Source organism: Phalacrocorax aristotelis, chromosome 10 (assembly GCF_949628215.1).
Source record: "Phalacrocorax aristotelis chromosome 10, bGulAri2.1, whole genome shotgun sequence".
NCBI lineage: Eukaryota > Metazoa > Chordata > Aves > Suliformes > Phalacrocoracidae > Phalacrocorax > Phalacrocorax aristotelis.
The window spans coordinates 2,313,936-2,338,815 of NC_134285.1; the positions used below are offsets into that span (position 1 = coordinate 2,313,936).

Here is a 24,880-nt window from a genome sequence, read left to right on the forward strand (position 1 = left end):
CCTTTCTGCACCTTTTGGCAATACCTCTTCTACGCAGGACCTGAAATTGTTTTGCGGAGACCTGGGCACATGGGTCCGGCATGGCGAGGCCCGCGCTCGCCTGGGATGCATCAGTATTGATGCCCAGTCCTCTTTTGGTTTTAAACCTGAGATCACTTCGAATTTTAAAGCCTTTGGGACATTCCTGCCCTGGAAACAAGCAGCTTTTCTCTTCTCAGAAACAACCTTCACTTGGGTGAGCTGGATTTCTCCTCTGCTGCCGGAGCCCTCCCAAAATACAGTCAGATTTAAACCAACAGCTCCTGTTCAACCTTCTGCACCTTTATTTAATGCTGGGCGCTGTGGCTGGCTTGAGTTTTAAACTTTGCTGTCGTCTTGCTGAGGGATAAGCATACCTAATGCAGATTAAATGAAATTCCAGCACACAAAAACTAGCAGGGTAAATATAAAACCATAGCCAAAGAGCGATGGTTATGTCATCGCTGAGGAATCCAAAAGGCGCCTAAATGAAAATACCACAGAGAAAGTGAACAGAGAAGTTTGGGCCGGGGGGAGAGGAGCGAGGGAAGAGGATACGCCGGGAGAGGATATGGGAACAAAGAGAAAAGCCTGCGATAATCTGAGATGGGTTTGCCTCATGCCACCGCTGTAAACCCCAGTTTTGTAAAACCCGGTCCAAGTTCTCATGCTCACGCGAATAAGATTTTGCAGAATAGGCTAAAACATATCCATAAATTAATATTACAAGTTCCGCCCCCCCTTCTCTTTTTAAAATTATGACTGTCACCTGTTTGCTAATACCAGGTGGGGAGAATATTTTGAGGGACCTTACGTCCACATGCAGGCAGGCGGGCAGTGGAAGCAACTGCCGGTGTCCCCAGGGCTGTCCCCAGCTGGGACGCGGGCTCAAGCCGGCCGGCGGAGCGGGCAGCTGGGGATGCCGCCAGCCCTGGTGAGTCCCGGGCACCCTGCGAGGCAGCTTCTGCCCCGCCGTGCCACCGCTTCGCCAGGCAGGCGCAGTCCAGGGGCTTTCTCAATGTCTTTAACTCTTGTTATTGCAGGGAAACAATTAAAAAGCCTCCCATAACATTTCCAAGGGTTCCATTACACTAGTAGCAGGCATCCTTTAGGAACACAGCCTTTGGTTTTTATTTTTTAATATAATTAACTTATCTGGGGCTTAAAATATTCCCCCACCCACCCTCCCCACCACATAGTAAATTCATATAAATTGTTTTTCCCGGTCAAGGGACACCCAAGTCTCAGAACACCCAAAGGCAGGTACCTGGAAGGCAGCGAACCACATGAGCCAGTCCAGGCGGTAGTGGTAGGGCGTGATGAAGCATGGCCTCCTCTTCAAGTCCCCAGGCTTGCATTTGAAGTCATACTCCTCCCAGACAGCAGCAGGGTCATTGGGATCCAGGCTGGACGTCCCCTGAAGGACGACTTCTGTTCTTTCCTTGGTAATGCTGTGGGAAACATCACGATATTGGTTTTTTGTCTCAAGTCAGGTAAAATGCTAGTTCATGAGAGTCAACACGGCAACGTGAGTCAATGGCCTTGTGGTACGGTTGGATCCCGATGGGTCAAGCTACAGAGAACCTGCCTGTCTGGAAGACTTTTCTGTCTCCAGCAGCAAAGTACATGGAAAACGTCAGCTTCCGTGCCCCGCCCCCCCCCCATCCCACCGCAGTTGTGCCAGTCCAAGGAGGAGCTGTGGCCCAAAAAGATGATTCCTACTGAAATCGATGGGTCTGTCTCTCTAGATCAGAGCCCAACACTTGTCCAAGACACTGAGAGAATATAATGAGTGTCTCCCAAGACCCACTTGAGCACCTTCAACCTGCACCAACGTCTCTCTTTGTGCCATGTGTCTGGAGAAAACCTTTGCTTCTGTTATTCTGATGACTCTCATGATACGAGAGCTCTCTGACTACAAGCTCCTGATGATACGAGCAAACGGAGGTGAAAGACGGCCACAGAACATAGCTCCATCTCCAGGTTTCTAGTGTGCGCCATGCGCAAAAATACAGGCTTGTAACTGGCACGTGTGGCTCCCCTAATGGCACGGCCACCGACCATATCGGCAGGGGACGTTTCACAGGTAGTTACGCACAGAAATCCTGCCTCTGCGTTTTGAAGGTCTGGCCCTGACACCTCCAGCCGCGGGATCAGCAGAGCAGCTTCCAGCTGGGACCACTCCAGCGTCCCCTGTGCGAGCCTGGCTCTCCCTGCAGCGCCGCTGGCCACCGGGCGCTGGGCTCCAGCTCGAACCTTGGCCACGGCAAAGGGCAGGACACGCTCGCAATGAGCCCAGGTTACCCAGCTGGGGAGGTGGTTGGCCCCATACCGAGCACCCCCCAGGAGCTGACCCCGGGGGCACCATTAACAGCTGTCTCTACGCGCCCAAACATTTCACCATCCCAGCTGGAAGACAGGTCTCATGGAGCGATTACTCAGCAAGAGGACGAGGTAACGTGTGAGCCAACGCAAACCAAGCCAAGAAAAGCAGAAAATGAAAACAAAAAAGCCCCCCATGCCCAGCTGATACGTAGAAACCTGGTTAAAAAGCGCCCGAGCCTCACAGCAGGTCATGCGGATTCCCTTCGCTGCTTGGCTGGACTCTCTGCACAGCAAGGCGGCAGAGCGGTGGGGATGGCAAACTCTCCAGGCCACGGAAAGCTCATGTGAAAACACCATCATCAAGTTCTCAATGACCTGTCAGTGACGTTCGCCTACACTGGAGAGCTGTTTTCCATAACGAACACATAATTGCGTAATTCTGCCTATCAAAGTTGTCCAGCTCCCAACACCCTTTTAATTTTTTACTACTTCGGTCCCTCCTCCTCCAACCCAAGAAACCGAAAGCTTGGAAACGCACAGCCTCCACCTTCTCCCCCGATGGCTTCCAGTGATAGATGCTTACAACCCAAGGAATGCTGTACGTCTCCGCTTATAATTGTTACCTACATTTAATAGATTTCTGGATTCTCCAGCCAAGTTCCATATTATACGCTGGGCTGAGTTATGAGCCGTGGCCAGCTGCCCAATGGTTAGAAACACACTGTAAATCAGGGACACCAAATTACTAATAAAAGTATGTTCCTACTGTGTGATTCAAAATATGTCAGGTTTCACATAATCGTATATTCATTATAAGCTGCAATCCTCTTTTTATTGGTTTACATAGGCTGGAATTACAAACATATTACAGCAGCATTTCATCACATGCTCTTTAGGTTCTGGTAACTGTTGAAACAGAAACCATAGACTGAAGAAGAAAAAAGAACAACAACCCAAAGAAAACAATCTCCCGTAGCTTCACCACTCCAGCCTTCAAAGAGGTTCAGGGGTTACTTCTCCCTCTCTCTCTCAAAAAAAAGGAGAAACTTTGGCATTTTCCACAACTAGCGTTGATATTTTCAATCGTGGGTTTTTTTTCTAACTTTTTTTTTTTCTTCCACAGAAATTTCTGCTGTTTGGAAAACTGGGGAAAACATCACATTAATCTGATGTGCTCCAGGTGACCTCTGCGTCTCCAGTGCTCACAGTGGGAGCTGCTCCTCCCCTTCACCACCCGCTCAGCCAGCCCTCTCAACGGCCTTTCATAAAACCTGTTTAATTACTGTCGGCTTCTCCTGCAGGACCTTGCCCAGAGCCCACTACCCCAAGAGCTGCCCATCCCACCCCTCGGCTCAGACCTCTGGGGAACACCCCACGGCCACCATGGCGAGGAGGCGGCGAAGCCAGAGGTCCACGGGGAGAGGACCAGCCCCGCTGTTGCCCCCGGGGCAAGGTGCTCTGGTGAAGCCCTGGTTCTCAGCATTTTCTCAGTTGGAAGAGGCTGGGAGGGACAGCACAAAACAACAGTTACAGTGAGCCCAGCCGGGGCTATCTAAAGCCTGGTGACCTGTCCCCAGAAAACCCAGACTCATGCTTAAAGAACAGCTCGGTCGCAAACGCCGCTGGAGATGCTTCCCTCGTCCAGTCCCACCCTGCAGCCGAAAGCGGGATTTCCTGAGCTGAAGGCAGCAGCCAGACTGCTGCCGGGCCTGTCCTCTCGATCTGTCTTGGTCTTTTTTTGAGGCCATTTATACTTTCGTCTCCACAGTTTCCTGTAGCAACAAATTCCCCAAGTCACTCGTTGGAAAAAGCACTTCCTTTTGTTGGCCTAAACTCTGCTACCCAATAGCTTACGTGAATATTTACATGAGGGAGCGCAAACGCGCGCAGGGGAAGAGAAGTTCACCATAAATGCAGTGGGCTGGTGATGGTGAAGACTATCCACTGGATGAACTCTTTTATGGATATTTTCATCCTGTCATTACGTTTGCTACATCAATATAATGAGCTAAACTGAAAGAGGCTCAAAGAAAATAAATTCTAATTCAGTGGGAAAGAAACCTGCTCCTTTTCTCCTTCTCTCTCATAAACAGATATTCCAAGTCTGCTGGAAGGATTTCTGGGATCTCTGTTCGGGTTTAAGGCACCCAGACTGGCTATCGGACCATACTGGGGAGAGGAGCAGAGCTAGAGAACGTGCTGTTAAAACACACATACCTCCCAAAAGCTCCGTAGGTGTTCACTATTCTGAGAGGGTTGAACGAGGTGTTCATGACTTGTCTGGAGTTGAGCAGGTTTAGGACAACCGGGATGCTGAGATAAGCAATCAGGAGGCCAAAGGAGATGTTCACCACTCTGCGGATATAGCAGCCTGTTTGGGACACAAAAGCAGACCAGAAGAAGGTGATTTCACTGCCAGCGATGGGCTCTGCTCCCGCCGGTTCCCCTGGCCGACTCCCCCGCGGCGGCCGGGACCCTGCCCGGGTGCTCACAGCTGCTCTCGGGCTGGGGCTGACAAACGCTGCGCCGTAATCGACCCGACCTTGCCAAGGGCCATACGCTATCGCTCCAGAGATCTGCCTTTCTCTAAATAGTCTGAGAAAGGGCTAAAAAGAAAAATGTCTAAAATGTAAGATTAATCATTGCTTTAATACAGGGGAAAAAAACACAGCTGGCACTCGCATCTTGCTCAAAATTGCCCTCCTGGTTTGTAAGCTGTTTGTGGAGTGCCTCCAGCTCCCGCGGCTCCGCTCCTGCCCGTGGCTGCCTCCTCCCCGCTGCCGCAGGCTCTCGCCACCCAGGCTTATTTATCCCTTGCATTTTCCTCCCTCTTGCTCACCAGCTCCATTCAAACCTCATTTCCCTTTTGCAGACTCTCCATTGCTTATCATTTACGCACGAGACGTGCACCAGCGCTTTGGTGTTCGGTTTGCAGGAGCAGCACGGGGCTGGGCTGGATTTCAGTCTGAGACGACACCCACTGCAATCAGACAAATAAGCAGATGTGACCTCTGAGGGGTTCCTACCCTTATGGCCTTTTTAAATTTATTTAACATTAACAGCCAAAGGATTGGACTCAAAGCAATTGCGTGTAGCTTTCCCCTTATCTCTGCAGGAGAGGGATGTTTATTTGAACCTCTCTCAGAAGCTATTAATAATTGTTTAGTCTGAGAACATTTCTGGAGAATCATTTGATTCGGGAAGGAGCTCGCCGAGATGCCTCCCCTCGCCCCCCGCGCTGCTGCGAGCAGCCTGAGGCTGTTGGGCGATTTTTTTTTTGTCTTTTAGATAGGCTAAACTTCCTAGCCTGGGATTAAAGAGCAGGTACAGCCGCGGAGCCCTCCACCACACGGGCAGCGCCGGCAGCTCCTCAGGTCACAGTTTATGGCCACGCGCGGACTGCTCGTCCTTTGGCAGGTGGTGATCGTCGTCGTGCCCTTGGGGGCACGGCTACTCAGTCATAGAGAAAACGGGTTTAATACAGGGGGAAAAAAAAAACCCCAAACCACGGCAAGAAGAGAGCAAGACTTGGGGAAGGAGCGTGGGACACGAGCCAATGGGATCTGGACGGAGCCGGCAGGAGCTGAGCACTAGCAATAGGCATCTGAGGTCTCAGTAGGAATTACACACACATACTTCGGGGATGTGGCCAGAGCCTTGTAAAACCAGGTCACGAGCGGGGCATGGCTGGGTACCCTCCTGTCTTTTGCTCTGGTGACCCAGGGGTGAGGGCTCCTCTAAGCCTCTTGCCACACAGCCCGTCAGCGCCAGCTCAGCAGCCTCTGCTTTGTTAGCAGAAAAAAACATGCAGAAATCCAAGTTCACCCAGAATATTACAGATACTCTACCCTTTACTTATAGATTACCTCTTTTTAAGATCCCAGAACAGGGACACATCTACACTCCAGAGCTGTAGTATGTATGGACGGTTCTCCTTGCTTGGGCACCCTGGCTCAGTGAGGTTTTCTGGAGAACACCACAGAAAAGAAGCAATTTCCTCAAAAAAAGGATCTACCTCTCCCTCACATCGACTCAGAGAGTGACATAGCAAAGAGGTGCCCTTTGGCTTCTCCTCCGGAAAGGAAGGTGTAACTTGAGCGTTGTTTGGGACTGGATGAAAAAATACAGTTGGTAGGAAAGCTCTCGGCTCTCACAGCCTCTGAAGCAAAGCTACCGGAGGGGAAAAGCTGTTAAAGATTTCTTCCAGCAAAATATGGAAGATAGAAGACACAGAAAGGTTAATGAGACTGCATTAGCCTTGCTGGAACTAATGCTTCTGGTTAATAACCCGCGTTACTCGGGACTGGAGACAGATGCTCTATGTTGTTGACATTTTTCACTCGTCTGACAGATGTTTAGTATATTTAAAAATGAGCATCTGTGATTGTTGTTGATATTATAGGCAATTTGTTGCTTATATGTGGTTTATAAAAATGCTACAAACACAACTCTACATCTGTTACGCAGCCCCATGAAAAACATCCCAGTGTTGCTTGCGCAGGCGATCTTCTGGAACAGGGCTGCTTGACAACTGCCTTCAGAAGGAAACGACAGCCACACTGATCCCTTTTGTTCCGTTACAAGACCCCTTGTATTTGTTTTTCCATAGTCTCGGTGTGAACACGAGCTCACCTCCTCCCCGCTTTGGGGATCTCGCTGCCCACCGTGACGGTGCCCTCGCTGCCGGCGGTGGCCACGAGCACCTGCTCCTCTCGCCTTCTCCAAGCAGGACATAGAACAGGGAACGGCCACTTTGCCAGCAGCCAGGCTTCCTTCCCAGCTAGCGAAAGAGTTGTTGGACCCGCACCAGATCAACAACCAATTTGGGTCTTTCTGGAAGTCTGGCCTCATGTCCCGTTATTTACCCAGAGAAGCAGCGTGACCGTGCAGCTCCAGCACCCGTGGGCGCGAAGGGCAGGAGGGTCACGGGGCCACGGGGGAGAGAGGACAGCAAACGCGAGAGCTGCTTCTGCACCCAACTTCTAACATGAAATCCTCACCCCAAACCACACTGGGTGCTTCTTCCTTGACTTTAAATAGTCAAAATACTACTACTACTACTACTAATCACTAGATAAATTGTGCAATTCCACATTGCTTATTTAGGGTTGGCGTCTGACACTCACTGGGTGAGAGCAAGGAGGACTCTCAGGCGCGGAGGTGTCAGAGCTGCAGCCGCCCAGACTTGCTGTGGCTGCTGGCCCTGCATGGAGGAGATGCCCCTTAGCAGCAACACCCCCCCCTCCCCACGGCAATGCCCCCCGCCGGCACTTCCGAACCAGCCACCGGCTTCACGCTCATCCTCTGCCAGCTCCAGGCACCCTCCAACCCACCGAGGAGACCACGCAGGGGCAGAGCCATCTCCCTGCCCACCCACGTTTGCTCCAGAAGGAGGCGACAGCTTTAGAGATAAGCCCACCAAACACACCTCTGTGCAACTGTCGGGAATAACTCACCGCATCGCAGGGGAAGCTGCTCCCCGGCCGCCTCTCTGAGCTGCATCCGTGCCACCCGCTCTTTCACCCCCCCTGGCTTGGAGCTGAAGAGGAAGCCCAGGCTGGCGTCGTCGAAGCAGGCGATGCTGGGCACGATGGTCAGCCAGTTGAGAAAACTCAGGTTTCCACTTATGATCAGAAGCACCTAAAGGGGCAAGAAGGCAGCCGAGGGTGTTGCATCTGCTTAAATGACACCAGAAAAAGCGCGGTGAAGGAAACGCCGGATGGATTTTAGCACCCTAGCACACACTTCGCTGATTTGCCATGACTGCAACAGTGATGGCAAACCTCCCCCCTGGGGGCTACAGCCCCGGTGTCCCCCAGTGGCTCGCAGCGCGAGCTCTGCCCTTGCTTTCAGCGGGAGGAGGATCAGCCAGGGGATGGTGTGGCTTGGCTTCCATAGCGGGTGGCGGCGCAGCTGCTCGGCCCCAGGGGAATCGTCCGCCTCCTGCTTGTGCCGACGTATCCGCGACAGCCACGTTCCTGAAACCCTTCAGGAGGCAATACTGGACCTTCTAATTAAAGAGCAGCATTAAATATAGAAGAGTGAGTTTTTTTAAAAGGCTTTTTTTTTTTTTTTCAATTTTAGCTTTTATGGGCCATCTAGGAGAACGTCTTGCAGGTATAAGGCAGAGAAAGCGGAAAAATCTGCAAGCCTTCGGAGGATTCTCCATAAATATTTGTACACATTGGGAAGAGCTTTTGTAGGCACGAGCTATTTTTTGTCTTGCTTTTATAGTGTCTCAAAAAATACGAGGAACCTTCTTGCAGTTGTCCGGCAAGTCCTAAGCAGCATCAGGCGGTTGTGTTCGGGCGCTGCCCGCTTAGCCTTGCTCACGAATCACACCTCCACAGCACACGGCTTCGTTCCGCGGCTGTAGGACGTTGCTTCCTCGCCACGTTCGTATGTCAGCCGCGGGGAAGGTGCAGGTACTCCCCGGCGCAAGGTACGCGCCAACCCCTCACCAGAGCTTTTGGTTAGAGCTGCACATAAACCCAAATGCGCAGAGCAATTTCTGCTTCCTCACAAGCACTGATTTAAATTTAGGCTGGAAAAATATACATTAATTAAAGCCCAGCCTATACTTTTGGTTTTTTGCCTAAGCCAGTATTTTACCTGTTCATAGACCCCCTTGTTTTATTTATACAGTTACATCCCTTCTCCTCCTGTACACTTTCAAGCAAGCCACACTGCCCTGGTCTCCTCTCCCAGAGGACTTCCCTGCCTGCTTACCCCAGCAGCCGTGCCCTCAACCCGAGCAAGGTTCCATCCACCTTTCTGGGTGCGGACAAGGACCGTACGGAGGATACCAGATGGGTCTCACCAGGAATGTACAGCGACGCTAACATTCCTCTTGCTCAGCCAGACCTACCCTTCCCACTGCGTTTTAATGCCGTATTTATCTTCGCCGCCGGGGTGTCACGTTAGTGCTTGCCAGCCCGCGCACACAAGTGCCCCTACACATAAGCGATCTCCAGATACGCAGCCCCCAGCGTCACGCAGATGTGTCTGCTCCTAACATCATCCCGCATGCCGCACAGCCTAATTTCATCCCATCCGCGCATTAACCTTCGGGAGGCAGGCGCCTGGGCTGCGCTGACACCAGCAAGGATGCTGAGAACTGACAGACTCAAAAATTCATTGCTTCGCTGTCATACACAGCGCCGTTTTTAACCAAAAGCCGCATTTAACTGCTTCACGTTTCACCTGAGACAGGGCTGCCGCCGGCTCAGCCTTGCTGACACCAAGACTTGCACCAGACGCAGAACGGACCTCGTGCGCTTGCTCCGGTGCCAGCAAAACGCCGTGTCCGACGAAGCCACCGCCAGGGGTGGCCGTGAAGACGCGTCTGGGTTCCCCTGGGGCTGCCCAGCCATCGCGGCGGTGCCAAAGGAACGCGCCAGGAGCCATTTAGCGTGCTGGCGTAAAACGAGATACGGGAATCCACGCGCACAAGGACAAGAAGAGGAAACCGGCTGATGCCTGTTCGGGACTATTTGAGTTTTGAAGCTGATTTGGATTCTTGTCCCATTGGTCACATTACTTAAGGTTTATCCCTAATTAACTAGCTGCTCCTCAGACACGTGAAAACAAAAGAGGAGGTAAAAAGGGAAGAAAAGAAAGTAGTTTCACCATCTTATCCATAAAAAGTGAAGGTTATAAAGCTGACTTAATGCATCACATGTTGAAAAATAATGCCCCGATATAACAAAGTCATTTATTTTTCAGCCTTCAGACCAGCTAATGAGAACTTCCCCCACCTTCCAGCTGGGTTGAAAGCTGTAGCCTTGATTGGCACCATTATTATTTTATTTAAAGAACACTCCTCCATTCACACAGCTGAACTTTATCCTCCCGTGAACTGTTTGCTCACAATTTTTAGCACGTGTGGCCAAGGAAGACTTTCAGGGCAGCGCAAGACCAAACACGCCAACCCACGACACCCCCAGCAGCCCACCGCAGGCGGAGGAGCTGGAGGGTGGATCGCACTGCTGCCAAATTAACCTCAGCCCCCTCACTGGCCTCCTCCTTTCGGGAACAAGCGACGAAGCTTTCAGAAACCCTGAGGAGATGCAGAAGCTGAAGGACCGACCACAGGCCCAAGAGGCACAGCTGAAGTTCTCCGTCGCTCCTCCAGCCCACATTGCGCCCCAAGACCACCTCAAGAGAGCCAACTCACGTCAAACACAAGACGACCCTTTGGGAGCTGGAGACCATCACAAACTTCCCAATCCCAGGGCGAAGAACACCTTTGGGGTCTGCCTTCTCCAACATACACAAAAACTCCACGATTAACACCAGAAAGCTACATCCCAAGCGAAGAGGCAATCTTAGTGAGCCTTGCAGGCTCTCCTCCTCTGGCGAGGACGACGAAAGCTCAGGCAGGTAGTGGCAGATACCAACCCCGTTGCGTGACGTACCGTGTATCATGGTAGAACTCACTACGGCACAAGACCATGAAAGAGAGCACGTCTTTGGCTAAATCCTGGGATGTCTAAGGATGCTGCAATAAATTTTCACATGTTCCCTCGAGCTGCCCTTGGCTTTTAGAGAGGTGTCTCTTGGCCTCACTCAGAGAGGTGTCTGACCTCTGCAGGGGCTTGTTCGAGGGCAAGGTCTCCACGGCAGTGCCAACCATACGGCTGGGGACAAAGAAACGAGCCCACTACACAAGCAGCACCTTTAATTTGTTTTCAAAGGCTTTTGGGCGTTACCTGGGGGGTTGTTATTAGGATTTCGTTATACTCATGTAACACGAGGAGGCTCCAGTTGCAACGTGGACCTGTTTAGCTTGGACTTGCCAAACCAGATGGTAAGAGAAGAGTTCCTGTCCTGAAAAAAAAAAACACCCTAAATCTAAACATACTGAACAAAGTTAGATCAAAATGAGGATGTATTACAGCTGTGTTACAGGCAGAGAACGGAAGAATTTTGGCACCTAATTCTTATTTCAGCAACACTCTCTGGGGATATCACCTTGAAGAAGCTCACTCAGGATCACATAAGGAGTCTTGCAGCAGAACTTGAAATAGGACCCAAATCTCCCAATTACAAATCCAGTGTCTTAATTACAAGACACACACACCCTCACCCCCCTCCAAAAAAAAAAATCCCTGCGTACCCAAATGCTGCTCCCCAGAGCTTCCCTGTGGTTTATCCCGGCGTGCCCCCATCCAGCGTGCCCTCTCCTTCCCCAGAACAGGCTCACCGTGGTGCTGGCTCTCCCGCTCGGAAATACGAGGTGGTCTCCCAAAATACCATTCCACAATGCAAACATCAATAACACATGCACAGTTTTGGTCTGAGGGCTTTCAGCCAGTGTTCTGTTAAAAAGATGGCTGTTTTCTCATTAAAAACGACAACAAATACATGTTAAAAACGCGTCATTTCATGTTTTATACGACTGGCACTGTTTTTTTTAAATACGGTGATTTGCAAGTTACAGTTTTCGAAAGCCCTGCAGGACTCTTCAGTAACAGAGTGGCATAATCTTAAAAAAATGAGAGATTTGACCAATTACAGTAAGTAACAAGAGTCCTAAGTATTATTTAGTTTAAAAAAATAAGCAATTATTAACCCTGAGCTGGATAATTATCCAGAACGATGAGGAGAAAAGAGTATTTAAATCCCAATTACAAACACACGTTGGGTCCTTGAACGTAACACGTTCTACTCGAGGTTTGGCGCTCCCTCTTTGACCCGAACGTGATTTAGCTCAATGCATATTAATCAGCCCGTATTCATTAACACACTTCTCACTTAGCTACTCCGTGAGGAAACTCTGATCCTCTTCCGATGTGATTTGCCTCGCGCGATTGCAGTAATATTAAGAAAACAGCCCTGCACTTTGCCACTTCTGCCGAGGCTCGTTTTACAGCTTCGCACAGAGCGACTGGGTGGTCCACGGGAGGCTTTCGTTCAGTAGTGATTCACCTCTCTTTATTGCTTGGAAGTCAGAAGTAAGATATCTTATTTCCACCAGCCCTTAAAAATCAGGGGATTCAAGAATAATACAAGTTTGGCGTTTTCTGGTCTGTGGGTGGAATCACGGACCTGACACATTTTTAACTTCAGTTATTCTGGCCGAGCCTCGATGCTCACGCCAGCCGCTGCGACCGCTGCTCCGGCACCGGCAGCGGCTCCAGGCACGGGTTAATGGTGTTCCCTGCCCGAGGGGGGGCTGAGCACCGCGAACCCCTCAGCTTTGCAAAGAGAAACCTCATAGGAACTCCTGCTTCCAAGTCAATTAACAGGAAAACAGATAATTTTTCAAACGCGCTGACGGGCGGCTGTCCTGGCAAACGGTTTCGTGGTTGTTTTTTGCACAAGGTGTTTGTTATTTGATCCATGTGTCCGGCCAGCATTAAGGGTGAAGCTTTGTCAAGGGTGAAGCTTTGTCAAGGGTGAAGCTTTGTCAACTGAGCAACCGGTGGCTTCTGCAGCGCTGGTCCTGCGAGCGCAGCATTCCCCGGGGTTAGCGGATCCTTTGCGATTCGAACTAGTATTTGCCTTGGCAGGCAGTGCACATTTACCTAAATCCTTCCTTTTCTGCATGAAACCTCCTAAGCCTCCGTGTCCTGCTCTTCCTGCCCTGGCAAAGCAGAGCCGCGCTGGTTCCTGGCGGGAAGTTTAATTTAACACGTGTTTCTCAGGGCAGAGATCTCTGATCACCCTGTGCTCGCCTCCTGCCCCGGGAACCGAAGCGGGTACACGCCTGACGCCGGTGCTGGTGATTCGGGGTAAACCGCCGAACTTCCCACGGTCTTATTTCACCCACGTGCAAAGCAGAACCTCCTCCGCACCCGCGTTTGGGGGCAGAGACACCAAACCCCTCCAGGAGCTGGTGCTGCTGGTCTGGCAGCGCACGGAGAGCATCGCCGCTCCTTCCCATCGGCTGCGTGAAGAAGAAGAGTTTGTGGCACAAAGCTCACGGCGATTTCAGCCTTGGCACCACGCCAGACTTGGCCCTTCTGGGCTCCTACCACGACCCTGACCCAGCCATAGCTCCGTATCCCCACCCTCCGGACCTCTGCCACGGTGGATGGGCTGTGCCCTCCCTCCCCTGGTCTTGATTTGTGTTTACTGAGTGTCTTTTCTCTTGCTGGACAATATTTAAATGCACAATTATAACAAACAGATGGTATCAACCCCTGTGGTGATTTTTAAAAATTTTTTATTAAAGCACAGTATTAATCATGGTAATTGGGTAGGAACTTTAAGGTTATAAAACTACAGCATGTCTAATGAGCGAGCTCCTTATAGGAGGAACTGAGGTTTTTAATCTAATAATGTCAGTTTTATGGATTATGACTGGAGTTTTATGAAGTGTGATATGAAATACTGTGGATTCATGGCTCTCGCTGGATTAATTTGGAAAAGTAGTTTTCCTGGTTCTAGGCCCAAAAACAATTATTCCTTACATTTCTGTCCCCTGCACTGTTACCAAACCCCTCTGTCAGAAAATGGGCACCTACACCCATAACTTTTTTACAGGTTAGACTTCTTTGTTTGACTGGGTTTTATTTTTTTAAATCACAGATTGTTATAAACATACAGTAAGTAGGAGAAGCTCATATTCTGTGTAGCAGACTCTGTATTTGTCCAGAAGCAACAACAACGGGCTGTAAACTCTTTAAGCACTGTTGAGGGCTGGCTGGAGCTCGCAGGCTCCGTCCGAGCACAGGGACACGGTCGCCACACAGCACTGGAGCTTTCTGATATTAAGCCATTGGCACAGAAGAGCCAATACTGGGGCGCCCGGAAGAACTATAATTTATTTAAAGAGAAAAACATAGGAGCAGAGGGCTGGAAGAGACCTCAGGAAGCCGTCCAGCCCTTCCTGCTGCCCCAAGGTAGAGCCGTCTCTACCTGCACCGTAATGTGTTTGTCTAAACTCATCCTAGGAGCCTTGTTGCATGATGGAGCCAGGTCCCCGGCCTCCGGGGCTACCTGCTCCACTGCGGCACTATCTTTACATTATTCCTTATATCTGTCCTGACCCCTCCTTGACAATATTTAATCCCATGACCCCTTCTCTGCTCACTGCTTCCCAGAGAACATCAAAGACGTTCTCTTCCATCTGCAACAGCCGTTCATATAGGTGAAATCTGCCCTTTGCCCTCTGCCTCTTCCCTCCCAGTAACGTTCTCATTTGGATTAAGTGGCCCTAGTTGGTCCAACCCTGCCCTGTGAATCCAGTCTCTAGATCTCTGCTTATTCTCACCGCCCTCTGTATTTCCTCCAGCTGGGACACATCTTTCCCGAAGGGAATGCCCAATACTGAGCCACAGCTTTTAGGATTTTAGGAAAGATTTATATACTCGGAGCACAAAGAATTTATATATTCCTGTAGGACGTCTGCCCCTTCTGCAACAGTGCGGCCCCGTCGACTCCATCGCATTGCCAAGATTATTCCAAATACTCATCATGTGCATCAATACCCTCTACCTGAGTGTGGGCTGCTGCTATTACACATCATCAGTGAAAACCCTGAATATCCCTAGATAGGTGCCGGGGAAGCCCCCTTGATAAATCCTCCCCTCTGACAGTGAGCCATTCATAACTGCTGAACAGTCTTTCCAGCCCATTTCGTCCACCGGACGGTATTTCCCGCTTCTTACAGACCCCATTTTCTTGGGTTGTTTATGAGATTTTATGTGAACCAGTTTCAAAAGCCTCAGTAAAAGCATACATTGTTTATCCTCTATTCACACGCCTTGTTTTGCCAATGAAGGAAAGACGACTGCTTTTACATGGTCTGTGCTTGGCAAAACCACGACATCTGTAGTTACCCCCCTTGTTTTTTGGAGGTGTTTAGAAATGGTCTGTTCAATCTTTTCCCAGTATTTTTCCAGCAATGGCTCTGTAATGTCCTGGCTCTTCCTTTTCTTCTCTTTTTAGAGGACAGGTACTTTATTAGCTCTTCTCCGTTCTTTCATTACTGCACCTATGTTCTACGAATTCTCAAAGATAATCACTAACGCTGACAGGATTTCAACAACCAGCTCTTTAACAGCCCTAGGACAGATTTCCTTAGGCTCAGATGATTTGAAAAGACCTAACTTAGCTAAGTACTCTCCAGCTCTCCCCTGCTTGCGGCTGAGGTCATCCTGCTTTTCACTGGTATTAATTACACCAGCAGCCACTTGAGATATGACTTTTTAGTGATGACTGTTACAAAAAAGGTACTGATCATCTCAAGATAAAGCACAGACCAAATTTATCAATTAAAAAAAAAAAACAGGATGTAGAAAAAACAAAAGTAAACCTCCTTCCTTGCACACAAAATAAACAACCGCTTACTCACTCTTTGCTAGTGAAAGCTGGAGAGAAAAGGGCCCAGCTCATCTGTGCGCTGTCAGAACTGCAGTACCTGGGTCCCACGTGGATCTTCTCATCGCAGACCCCCAGGGCCACACGTGATCAGCTCAGCCGATGGGGACAGCAAAGACCCCCTCCTCCTAACGGACCTGCTGCTGGATCTCCAGAACTTAAGAACGCTCCTCAACGGACTTTGCATGTCACCAAGGGAAGAGGAAATCAGTCCTTTAAGCTGGGTTTTACAGATCCCTACGAAGAAGCAGATGTGGGGCGGTGCCCAAGAACACATGTGCCATGCTCCATGGAGCTACCCGGGAAAGCGGCGGCATCCGGCACCGGCAGGACCAGCTGGTCGCCATCCCCTTCCACCCCGCGCGTGCCAACAGCGCGACTCCGCAGCCGCGCCGGGCTAACGGCACGGGTCCCAGCTGAGAGAAATGCCTGCGCCAGACTTACCTCCCTCGGTTGAGCAACGGCACTACGGGCTGCTCGGCTCCCCGTGGGAACCAGAGAGAAGAGGGAGTTTGGAAATGACCCAACAAGGCCATGCCTTTGAGCAGAAGGGGACAAATCCTGGTGGTACGGGTGACACCGAGGGAAAGGGAGGTTTGCCACCACCCACCTCAGTCTGTTTGCCCAGTCCCCTGGCACCACGCCTCGCTCCTCTGCCGGCTTGCTCTCTTTCTGGCTTTCCTGCGGGCACCCTGCAGCCGGGCTGGGTGGAAGGCGGGCAGGGGTACACCGGTGCCGCTGGAATTGAAAGCACAAGTGCTACCGGCTGCGCTGGGGCCGCTTCACGGCCCACAGTCGCTGTGCCATCTGTGCCTGGGATGGATCTTTAAAAAGAAAATACCAGCGTTCCCCGAACGGGCGTACATTGCGTTGGTTTTGGTTAAGCGGTTAACTCCGCTCTCCTGAAACCTGCGGCCCCGCTGCCAAAGGATCTCCTACTCTTAGGACAAGCTGAAACTCATAACATCAAAAGTTGCTCCTTTCTGTAAGAGATAGGAAGGACAAGCCTCAAAAGCCAAATTTCATTTTAATGTGCCTCCAGTTACTTGCGTACCGTGAAAACATAGCCTCCCACAAAGAAAAACAGGCTATCGTTCCCCCATCTGGTTTCAGTTTGAAAAATACTTATATATGTAGTTTTTCCCAAAAGTTATTGTAGGCACGGGCAAAAAATTCCCATTAAATGACAACAGCAAAAACACTTAATTTTCCCCTATTATTAATTTAATCTCTTGTTAACTTCTTGGTTCAATATTTGCATGAGGATTTAATCTCTGCTTTGCAGAGCTATTTAGTGCAGAAAAACACATAGGAAAAGAATTACCTCTGTCCACTTGCTCTGTTTTAGACGGTGGATAAAACGGTTTTGTGAATCCCACAGAAATTCGGAAAGTTATTGGAAGGAGCAAAGTCAGTTGTGCCGGTAAAATGAGAAGGAAGAACGCGGCTTGACTTCGGTTGGCTTTTGGACGCGCAGTCGATGAGGTGACCTCGACCTAATTCACGTTACAAAACGCAGCCCACGAAAGCAAACTCCCTTTCTCCATCCCTCACCTGATCTCAGGACAGCGGATGCTCCTCTGAGACCTCAGCCCTGCGTTTCCAGGAGGGGGGGAAGCGCCTCCCCAGCCCACTAGGAATATTGTGGAGTCAGGAAATAGCCCAAGTTTGGGATCCAAAACATGATTTCATAGGCGAAGGCTGAGCATTTCCTTCCCACAAGATGATAGGAGAGAACCCACATATTATCACCACATTTAATACAGAAATAAGGAAACAATAAAGCTTGCGATGCCCCTTGCACGGCTGCACACACACGCTGTGCACCTCTAGTGCGCCGGGGGTCGCTCGGACACGACTGAAGATGCACGACTGATTCATTGGGAGCCAGAGGAATTAGCTAGAATTCAAAGCACTTTATAATTCACATGCTATATACAGATTTTCCTCTGGCTGAGTAGCTATGGCTGGGGGCTTGAACAACTGTGTGGAAAAAGACCCATATTTACCCCTAAAAAGCAGAGGTCGGCATTTAAAGTATTGATAAATACTTGTATACTTAGAGACTCCCCTAAACTTATAAATGTAAAATGGAAATATTGAGGGATAAAATAACTATTGAAGCATAAAATAACTACCGACGCACGAACGCAATCGCGCAGCAATCTTAACTAAAATTTGTCCCTGAGCTGGGTGAGATTCTGACACATTACAAATTGCACCGCGAGGCTTTTGCAATCCCCGGTCTAAGCACCTGGTCTAAAGTTACAAGCAGAACCGTGCTAAAGCAATAGGGAACCAAACCCTTTCCATTCCTGTTACATACCCGACATTTGTTCTTGATCTAAATGCGAAGCAATATAAACGTCTCGCTCCATACTCATTTTTAATTTGCAGCTATATGAGCCACCTACTGCAGTGCCCACAGACTGCGGGATTTGACTGCGGAGCATTGCTATGGATAAGCACAACTTCCAGATTTTCAATGGAAAAAACTTTAAAGAGAAGCAAGAGAGTGAAAGTGGAGTGATTACGGTTTTCTATATATATCTCTCACGCTTCATCACTCCACCTGACCCCCAGTTCGGCCGGACAGCGGCTCAGTGCAGGCTTCCCCTTCCGAAACACCAGGACTGGGGTTGGGATGCTGGGATGAGAGACATGTCCAGTGCCCAAAGGGCTAAACTCAGTTTCCTTTTATTTATCACGTCGGCGAAGATGTTGCAGTAAGTATTCCTATTCCAAGAAATTTCATACATTGAACTCGATTAGCAAAGTATTGTGTGTGAATTTAGGATCGGTTGCTCGCTTTGGGTCTGAAACACAACCGGGCTCCTCCTGTCCTGCTCCTGCAGAGCCAAGATACTTCTCCAGATTACTGACTTTGACACATTTATTCCGCTCTGAAGCTTTGTTACGTAAAATACCTCTTGGTGTTGCTCGACCTGCTGATTCTTTCGCTGGAGTCTACAGAGTTCCACATCAACGTATTACAGGCTAAGTAACTGCTGAAGGACTGTTTATGTAAGTGTTGAACCAGTATAAAATGAAAGAATAACTTTACAGAAGGAAGGAATTCTTTGCTACTCTGCTCTGAATTATCAGCATGTTTCCATGCCTGATGGTAAAGTTACTTCCGAAAGGGAGAAGCTGCCACAAAGACACTTCATGGCAAAAACCTTTCAACACCCTATTTTTTTTTACTAAAGTCCAAAAGAGCATCTTCATGGACCAGCAAATCTCAGCGAGCTTTTCAGGAGCATCCTACGTCAGAGGACCCATTTCAGATTATTTCTTCCCAATTTTACTCCAGTTTGCTCCAAAAAGTTGACTGTAGTAGCAGACCTCCTAGGTTAGGATGCTGTTTAAGGGGAGGAAGGCAAGCCCAGTTACGACCAAGTCCTCTAAGCTTGGGACAGAGAGTTTCTCCATGGAGAACACGTCAGCAGATAAAAGAGGGCGGCAAAAGGGCAAGGGAGACCCTCTCTACAGACCCTCGGCTTTTGAGCTTGATCAGGGATAACTCAGAAACAATCCTATGTGCTAACCCAAACCGGCCCTGCAGGCAGGTAATACGCGGAGGCACCAACTCACAACACTAACCATTAGCAGAAGACTTGGCAGGTCACCACCAAAACTACTGTCGCTGTCAGCAGGAGGTGGGGCAGGAAGAGGCAGAGCTACCGGAGCAAACTACCCTGTCGGTCTGTACCAGCATGAGATCAGGATCTGGCCCCGATTCAGTCCCGAGAAAACCGTATTAGCATGTAATTATGGGGCCTTGTGTGGACTTTGAAACAGGACGTAAAACCGAGTTCCTGATTACTCATGGTCATAAAAGAGACCATGGAATTTTCTACGAAGCCGGGTAGAAGCAGGATGCAGAAGATCTCAACCCAAACTCCGAGTCAGGTTGTTACAAGCAGGGCACCGCAGCCCTTCCCGGCATCCCCGCGGGAGCCTGCGGCCCCGGCAGCCGCTCCCCCCCGGCGCCCAGCCGAGGAGCGGTGACACCCCGCCGCCGGCACGGAGCTCCCAACGCGCTGTTTGCAAAATGCTTTGGGATCCATCCACAGGACAAGAGCGCTGTGGAAAACCAGAGCGTTGCTCCTCCAGAGCACGCCTGGGTTTCTTCACTCGGCGCGAGAGCAGCGCTCGTTCCCATTAGCTCATTTCATCAATAAAGTCAAACAGCACATTAAAAAATTTCTACATCTATTAACGGTCCAAGCATTTCACTAACCAGCTCCATCTCGCTCATTAAAAATACTTTTATAGCAAATGTAGAGTTCAAGTCCAGCAGAGGTGCTTTGCTTCAGTGGTATCTCCAGACGGGTTATGTTGGAAAGAGCCCCACACCACACGCTCCGGAGGGGTGTCAGGCTCTGCCCTCCATTTGCTTCCTCCATGGGGAGAGCAGGTTGGAAAGGATTTTTTTCCAATCCTAATTTGTGTATTTATCAAAATATAACATGGGCCACACCCAGCTCTGAGCACCTTCCCCAGGAACCCTGTTCCCATCCAGGATGCTTGAAGACCATCATTCTGGTTTGTGGGACACCATCAAATCATAGAATCATCGAACGGTTTCGGTTGAAGGGACCTTTAGAGCCCATCCAGTCCAACCCCCTGCGGTGAGCAGGGACATCTTCAGCCAGATCAGGTCGCTCAGAGCCCTGTCCTGCCTGGCCTTGAACGTTTCCAGGGTCGGGGCATCGACCACCTCTCTGGGCAACCTGGGCCAGTGTTTCGCCACCCTCAGTGTAAAAAATATTTTCCTTATGTCCAGTCTAAATGCACCCTCCTTCAGTTTAAAACCATCACCGCGGGTCCTGTCACAACAGGCCTTGCTAAAGAGGTCGCCCCCACCCTTCCTACAGCCCCCCCTTTAAGCACTGGGAGGCCGCAGTAAGGTCTCCCTGCAGCCTTCTCTACTGCCACTTCTCTACTTCCACTGCTACCAGTGGAGACGGTCAGACACAAGGTAAGGCAGATCAAGGGCAGATAAGCTAAAAGCAGTGACCTGACTGTAAAAAAATGATAAATTGTTTTTCTTTTTTTGTTAGCACGGCAGTAAAGCCTTGGAGTGCAACTGCAGCGGTGTTTAACGGCGAGCTGCTGCCTGTTTTGGTTAACAACCAGCAGCTGGTTTGTAATATCAAAACCAAGTTTCTTACTGAAAAGCGATTGAGGAACGCACCCGTGAAGAATTGCTTCACAGCTTCCTTTCAAGCCGGTTTCAAATTTGAGCTAGACACCTAGTAAATAGCACTACAGCTTTAAAAAAATAATCCTAAATATAACCATGTCTTTTGGACGGCGGTAGCGGGACTGGGCAATACTTGCCTAGTGAAGCTGTTCTGGGAGCATTTTGCTGCAGGTTTTTATTTTTCCTCTCTGCTGAGGTCTGCTACATACTCGGATATTAAGACATCATAAGAAAAATTCCAACATGGCAATTAATCATTAACTGTCATAGTTTTCCATAAGGTGCAAATTTAAGGTTATAAAACTGTCAAAAACCTAAATAGTTACATGGGCCGCTTGTGCTGTTGGCTGGATGCGCTTCTGGAAGCGGATGCAGACAAATACCTGCGGTGCTGTGGGCTGCAGCGCCTCGGGAGCAGCCGGGGCGTCGCACACCCGCGGCCGAGGCCGTCCCTGCGGGGAACCGAGAGGCCGTTGTGGCACGGCCTCCAGCCGGTGGGTCGTCCCTGCGAAACCACCCAGGGTGGCTGTTATTCATAACGCAAGGTTTGGTAGGAGCCCGGCTGGACACGCTGTCCACAGCCTGTGAGCTATGCTGAAGATGCCTCTGGTGAGCCACAGAGCACGTGGCTCATCTTCTAGTGGATGGGAAACACGGAGGGAATGTCAGACAGATGAGTCAAGATGATGCGAGGATGTGGGAAGCCCTCAACAGAGGAAATACTGCCTTTATGTTGATAGATTACACATCTCCTTGAATGAGAGGACCTTAGGTCCATATTCACAGGATCACAGAATCCCAGGCTGGAAGGGACCTCAGGGATCATCTAGTCCAACCTTTCTAGGAAGAGCCCAGCCTAGACAAGACGGCCCAGCACCCTGTCCAGCCGAGTCTTGAAGGTGTCCCACGTGGCCGAGCCAACCCCTTCCCTGGGGAGATTATTCCAATGGTGACTGTCCTCACTGTGAAAAATTCCCCTCTGGTGTCCAATCGGAATCTCCCCAAGCGCAACTTGTCCATCCCCCTTGTCCTCTCCATGGGACTCCTTGTGAAAAGGGAGTCTCCGTCTTCTTTGTAGCCGCCCCTTAAGTACTGGTACGTGGGGATGAGCTCCCCTCTGAGCCTGCTTTTCTCAAGGCTGAACAAACCCAGCTCTCCCAGCCTGTCCTCGTATGGCAGCTTCCCAGTCCTCTGATCATCTTGGTGGCCCTTCTTTGGACCCCTTCCAGCCTGGCCACATCCTTTTCGTATTGATAGAATCACAGAACGGTTTGGGTTGAAGGGACCTTCAGAGCCCATCCAGTCCGACCCCCTGCAGTGAGCAGGGACATCTTCAACCGGATCAGGTCGCTCAGAGCCCCGTCTAGCCTCACCTTGAACGTTTCCAGGGATGGGGCATTGACCACCTCTCCGGGCAACCCGTTCCAGGACTTCACCACCCTCATTGTACAAAATTTTTTCCTTATATCCAGCCTAAATCCTCCTTTAGTTTAAAACCATCACCCCTTGTCCTGTCACAATAGGCCTTGCTGAAGAGGTTGTCCCCATCCTTCTCATAGTCCCTCTTTAAGTACTGGGAGGCCGCAATGAGGTCTCCCCAGGACACCTTATCCCATAGACCTTATTCCTAAGGAATATGCAATATGGGGCAAAGGAAAGTCACTCCCACATGGTGGTGCTTTGAATTCATTCAAAAAACAGACAAAAAACCAGGTCATTTACTCAAGTGGCAAAGTTACGGCCCCTTAGCTTTGCAGTAGCAGGGATGAAGGACGCCTCACTAGGCACCCCTAGCACCGTGGTCTTGCCCAAAAGTTACACAGATTTCAGGCACGGCAGGTTTCTGGGGACAGAGACCAGCATACAGCTCCACCACGGGGCCTTTCCCACCAGCTTCAACAGGACCGAGACACGGCAAGGGCAGACGAGCCGTTTGACTCACGAGCTGCTCAACCCACCATTTCATTTGCCGTTCCTGCTGCACAGCAAGCATTATCTCCTAATATTAACACACAGGAGAAGTATTCAGCAAAAGCATTTTTCACCCCGGTAGAAATAATCCTTGCCTGAGGTCTATCCTGTTTTAATTGCAATCTGGAATAGGCTGTCAATAGGCATAAATCAATAACTTGCTCACCACTTACATGGCAAAGCACAGAACTCCGCTGTAATAAACGCTAGACGATTATTGAATTATCAGTAATAAAGCAGAACAGGATTAAGACTAAAAAGTGAAAGCCCTTTTTCCAGAATACCCTCTTCTCTACTAATTAGGCCATTCTTCTCCGAGAGACGTGTGGGTTCAAAATTCCCTCTGCAAGAAATGATGTGAATTAAGCCCTGCTCTCTCAAATCCTGGATCAGTCTGGAGTCACATGGAACTGTTTATATTCCTTGACTGAAGGAATGCTGAAATACTTCTGGCAAAAATACTTCAATTCCCTTTCCACATACAGTCATTGCAGGCTCCTTTGAAATCCACTTTTCCTACAATATTTAGACATATTTAACAATTGCCAAAACAAGAGCAAACCCCGTTAGAGAAGGAGGATGCATTGGGAAAAAAAAAAAATCTATTCTGATAGCAAACGTTTTGCCTAGTATCTGCCCGGGTCTTGGCAAAATTTGGATTAAATTGGTATTAAAGACAGAGTATGGGGAAAACAATGGTCTTTGGAATAAATTTAGACGGGCAGACTGAGTACCTCAAATCTCAGACAGCCCTGGCACAGGGAAACGGGATCTGTGTTACGAATCCCTTTCAAAACAATTCAAATCCAAGGTTTTGGTTCGACCAGTTGCGGAGAGAGAGCAGCCAGCTACACAAGCTGGATCGGGACTCCGCTCCCCAAATTCACTGGCGTTTCGATCCCAACGCAGATTCAAACTCATCTTTTCCTTTTAAAGTTAAAAGGAAAGGACACGACCACATCCGCAGGCATAAGGAAAACGCAAGGGGATGTCACATCTGATCAGCTTGACACCACGGTGGAAAACATTGGTGGCTTCTCTGATTTATATCTTTCTGCAGCTACTTTCTCTGCCTCATTAAAGCACATAATTTCAGTAACTCTAAGCTCTTAGCAACATCTGCAGTAAAATATTTAACTTGGGTTGGCTACTCAGTGTCACTGAAAGCCAAGGCTGGGCGTATTTCAAAATCCAGGATGACCTGGATTTTTCCACCGAACCAACCTCTCGCAGCACGTTCGGAGCTAATACACGTCCGGGCGCGGACCTGAGCTGTCGGCCGCGGGCTTCTGCAAGCTCAGGAGAAATAGAAAACAGTTGTGGCGTGAAAACACGCCGAGAAAAAATAATCCGGTGCCTTATTTGGGGCTGGTTACCATTTGATTTTAATAAAGCAAGCCTGCAAAAGCCTGAGGGATAAGAAATGAAGTACTGAATGTAAAAGTTTTAGTAGAAGTGCTACGTTTAATAAACAGAAAAGAGGAGAAACCTGAGGAAAGTGCAGAACAGTTACCGTGCCTTAGCGTCTCCGTCGGCGAAGAGCCTTTGCAGCAGGCACCAAAGCACCGGCTGCTCCCCGCCGCGCTTCCCCTCCGCCGTTCCCTCCACTGTATTAGAAAAGGACTTGAAAATTGTGACACAAACATGACGAAACCAGCCAGGTCGCTGAGACATTCCACTGCGTATTTAATACAGAACGCCCAACGGTGGGCATGAAGCCTTTGTTAGATTTTTCCAAGTCCAAAAGAATAAGAAAAAGGTAAAAAAAGGCATTTTACCTACATCCCCGATGGTAGCTTAGGAAGCCCCGAGCTGCCAGTGGCGGGGCCTTAAGTAAACAGCAAACGAAATGTACGTTGGGCAAACCCAGAGATGCTTAAGAAAACACAAAACGTGGTCAAGGACACATTTTTAGGCTTCCCTCTGCAGCATCTCCCCTTCAGCGTTGGGGCGCCTCGCTTGTAATTTAGGTTACAATGGGAACGAGGTGTAAATTATGAAATGACCAGAAAAGGAGAACTCTTTCCC

General features: G+C 49.6%; 1 protein-coding gene across 7 annotated transcripts in view; it reads right to left on the bottom strand.

The window, feature by feature from the left end:
- The window catches only part of LMF1 (lipase maturation factor 1), a 208,704-nt gene that overhangs the window by 21,155 nt on the left and 162,669 nt on the right, over positions 1-24,880 (bottom strand). For all 7 annotated transcript variants that reach the window (XM_075104693.1, XM_075104700.1, XM_075104695.1 and 4 more), the window contains 3 exons: positions 7,800-7,983; positions 4,561-4,714; positions 1,286-1,469 (listed from right to left, as the gene is read on the bottom strand). In XM_075104693.1, the coding sequence (XP_074960794.1) occupies positions 1,286-1,469; positions 4,561-4,714; positions 7,800-7,983 (522 nt within the window). The remainder of the gene's footprint in view (positions 1-1,285; positions 1,470-4,560; positions 4,715-7,799; positions 7,984-24,880) is intronic.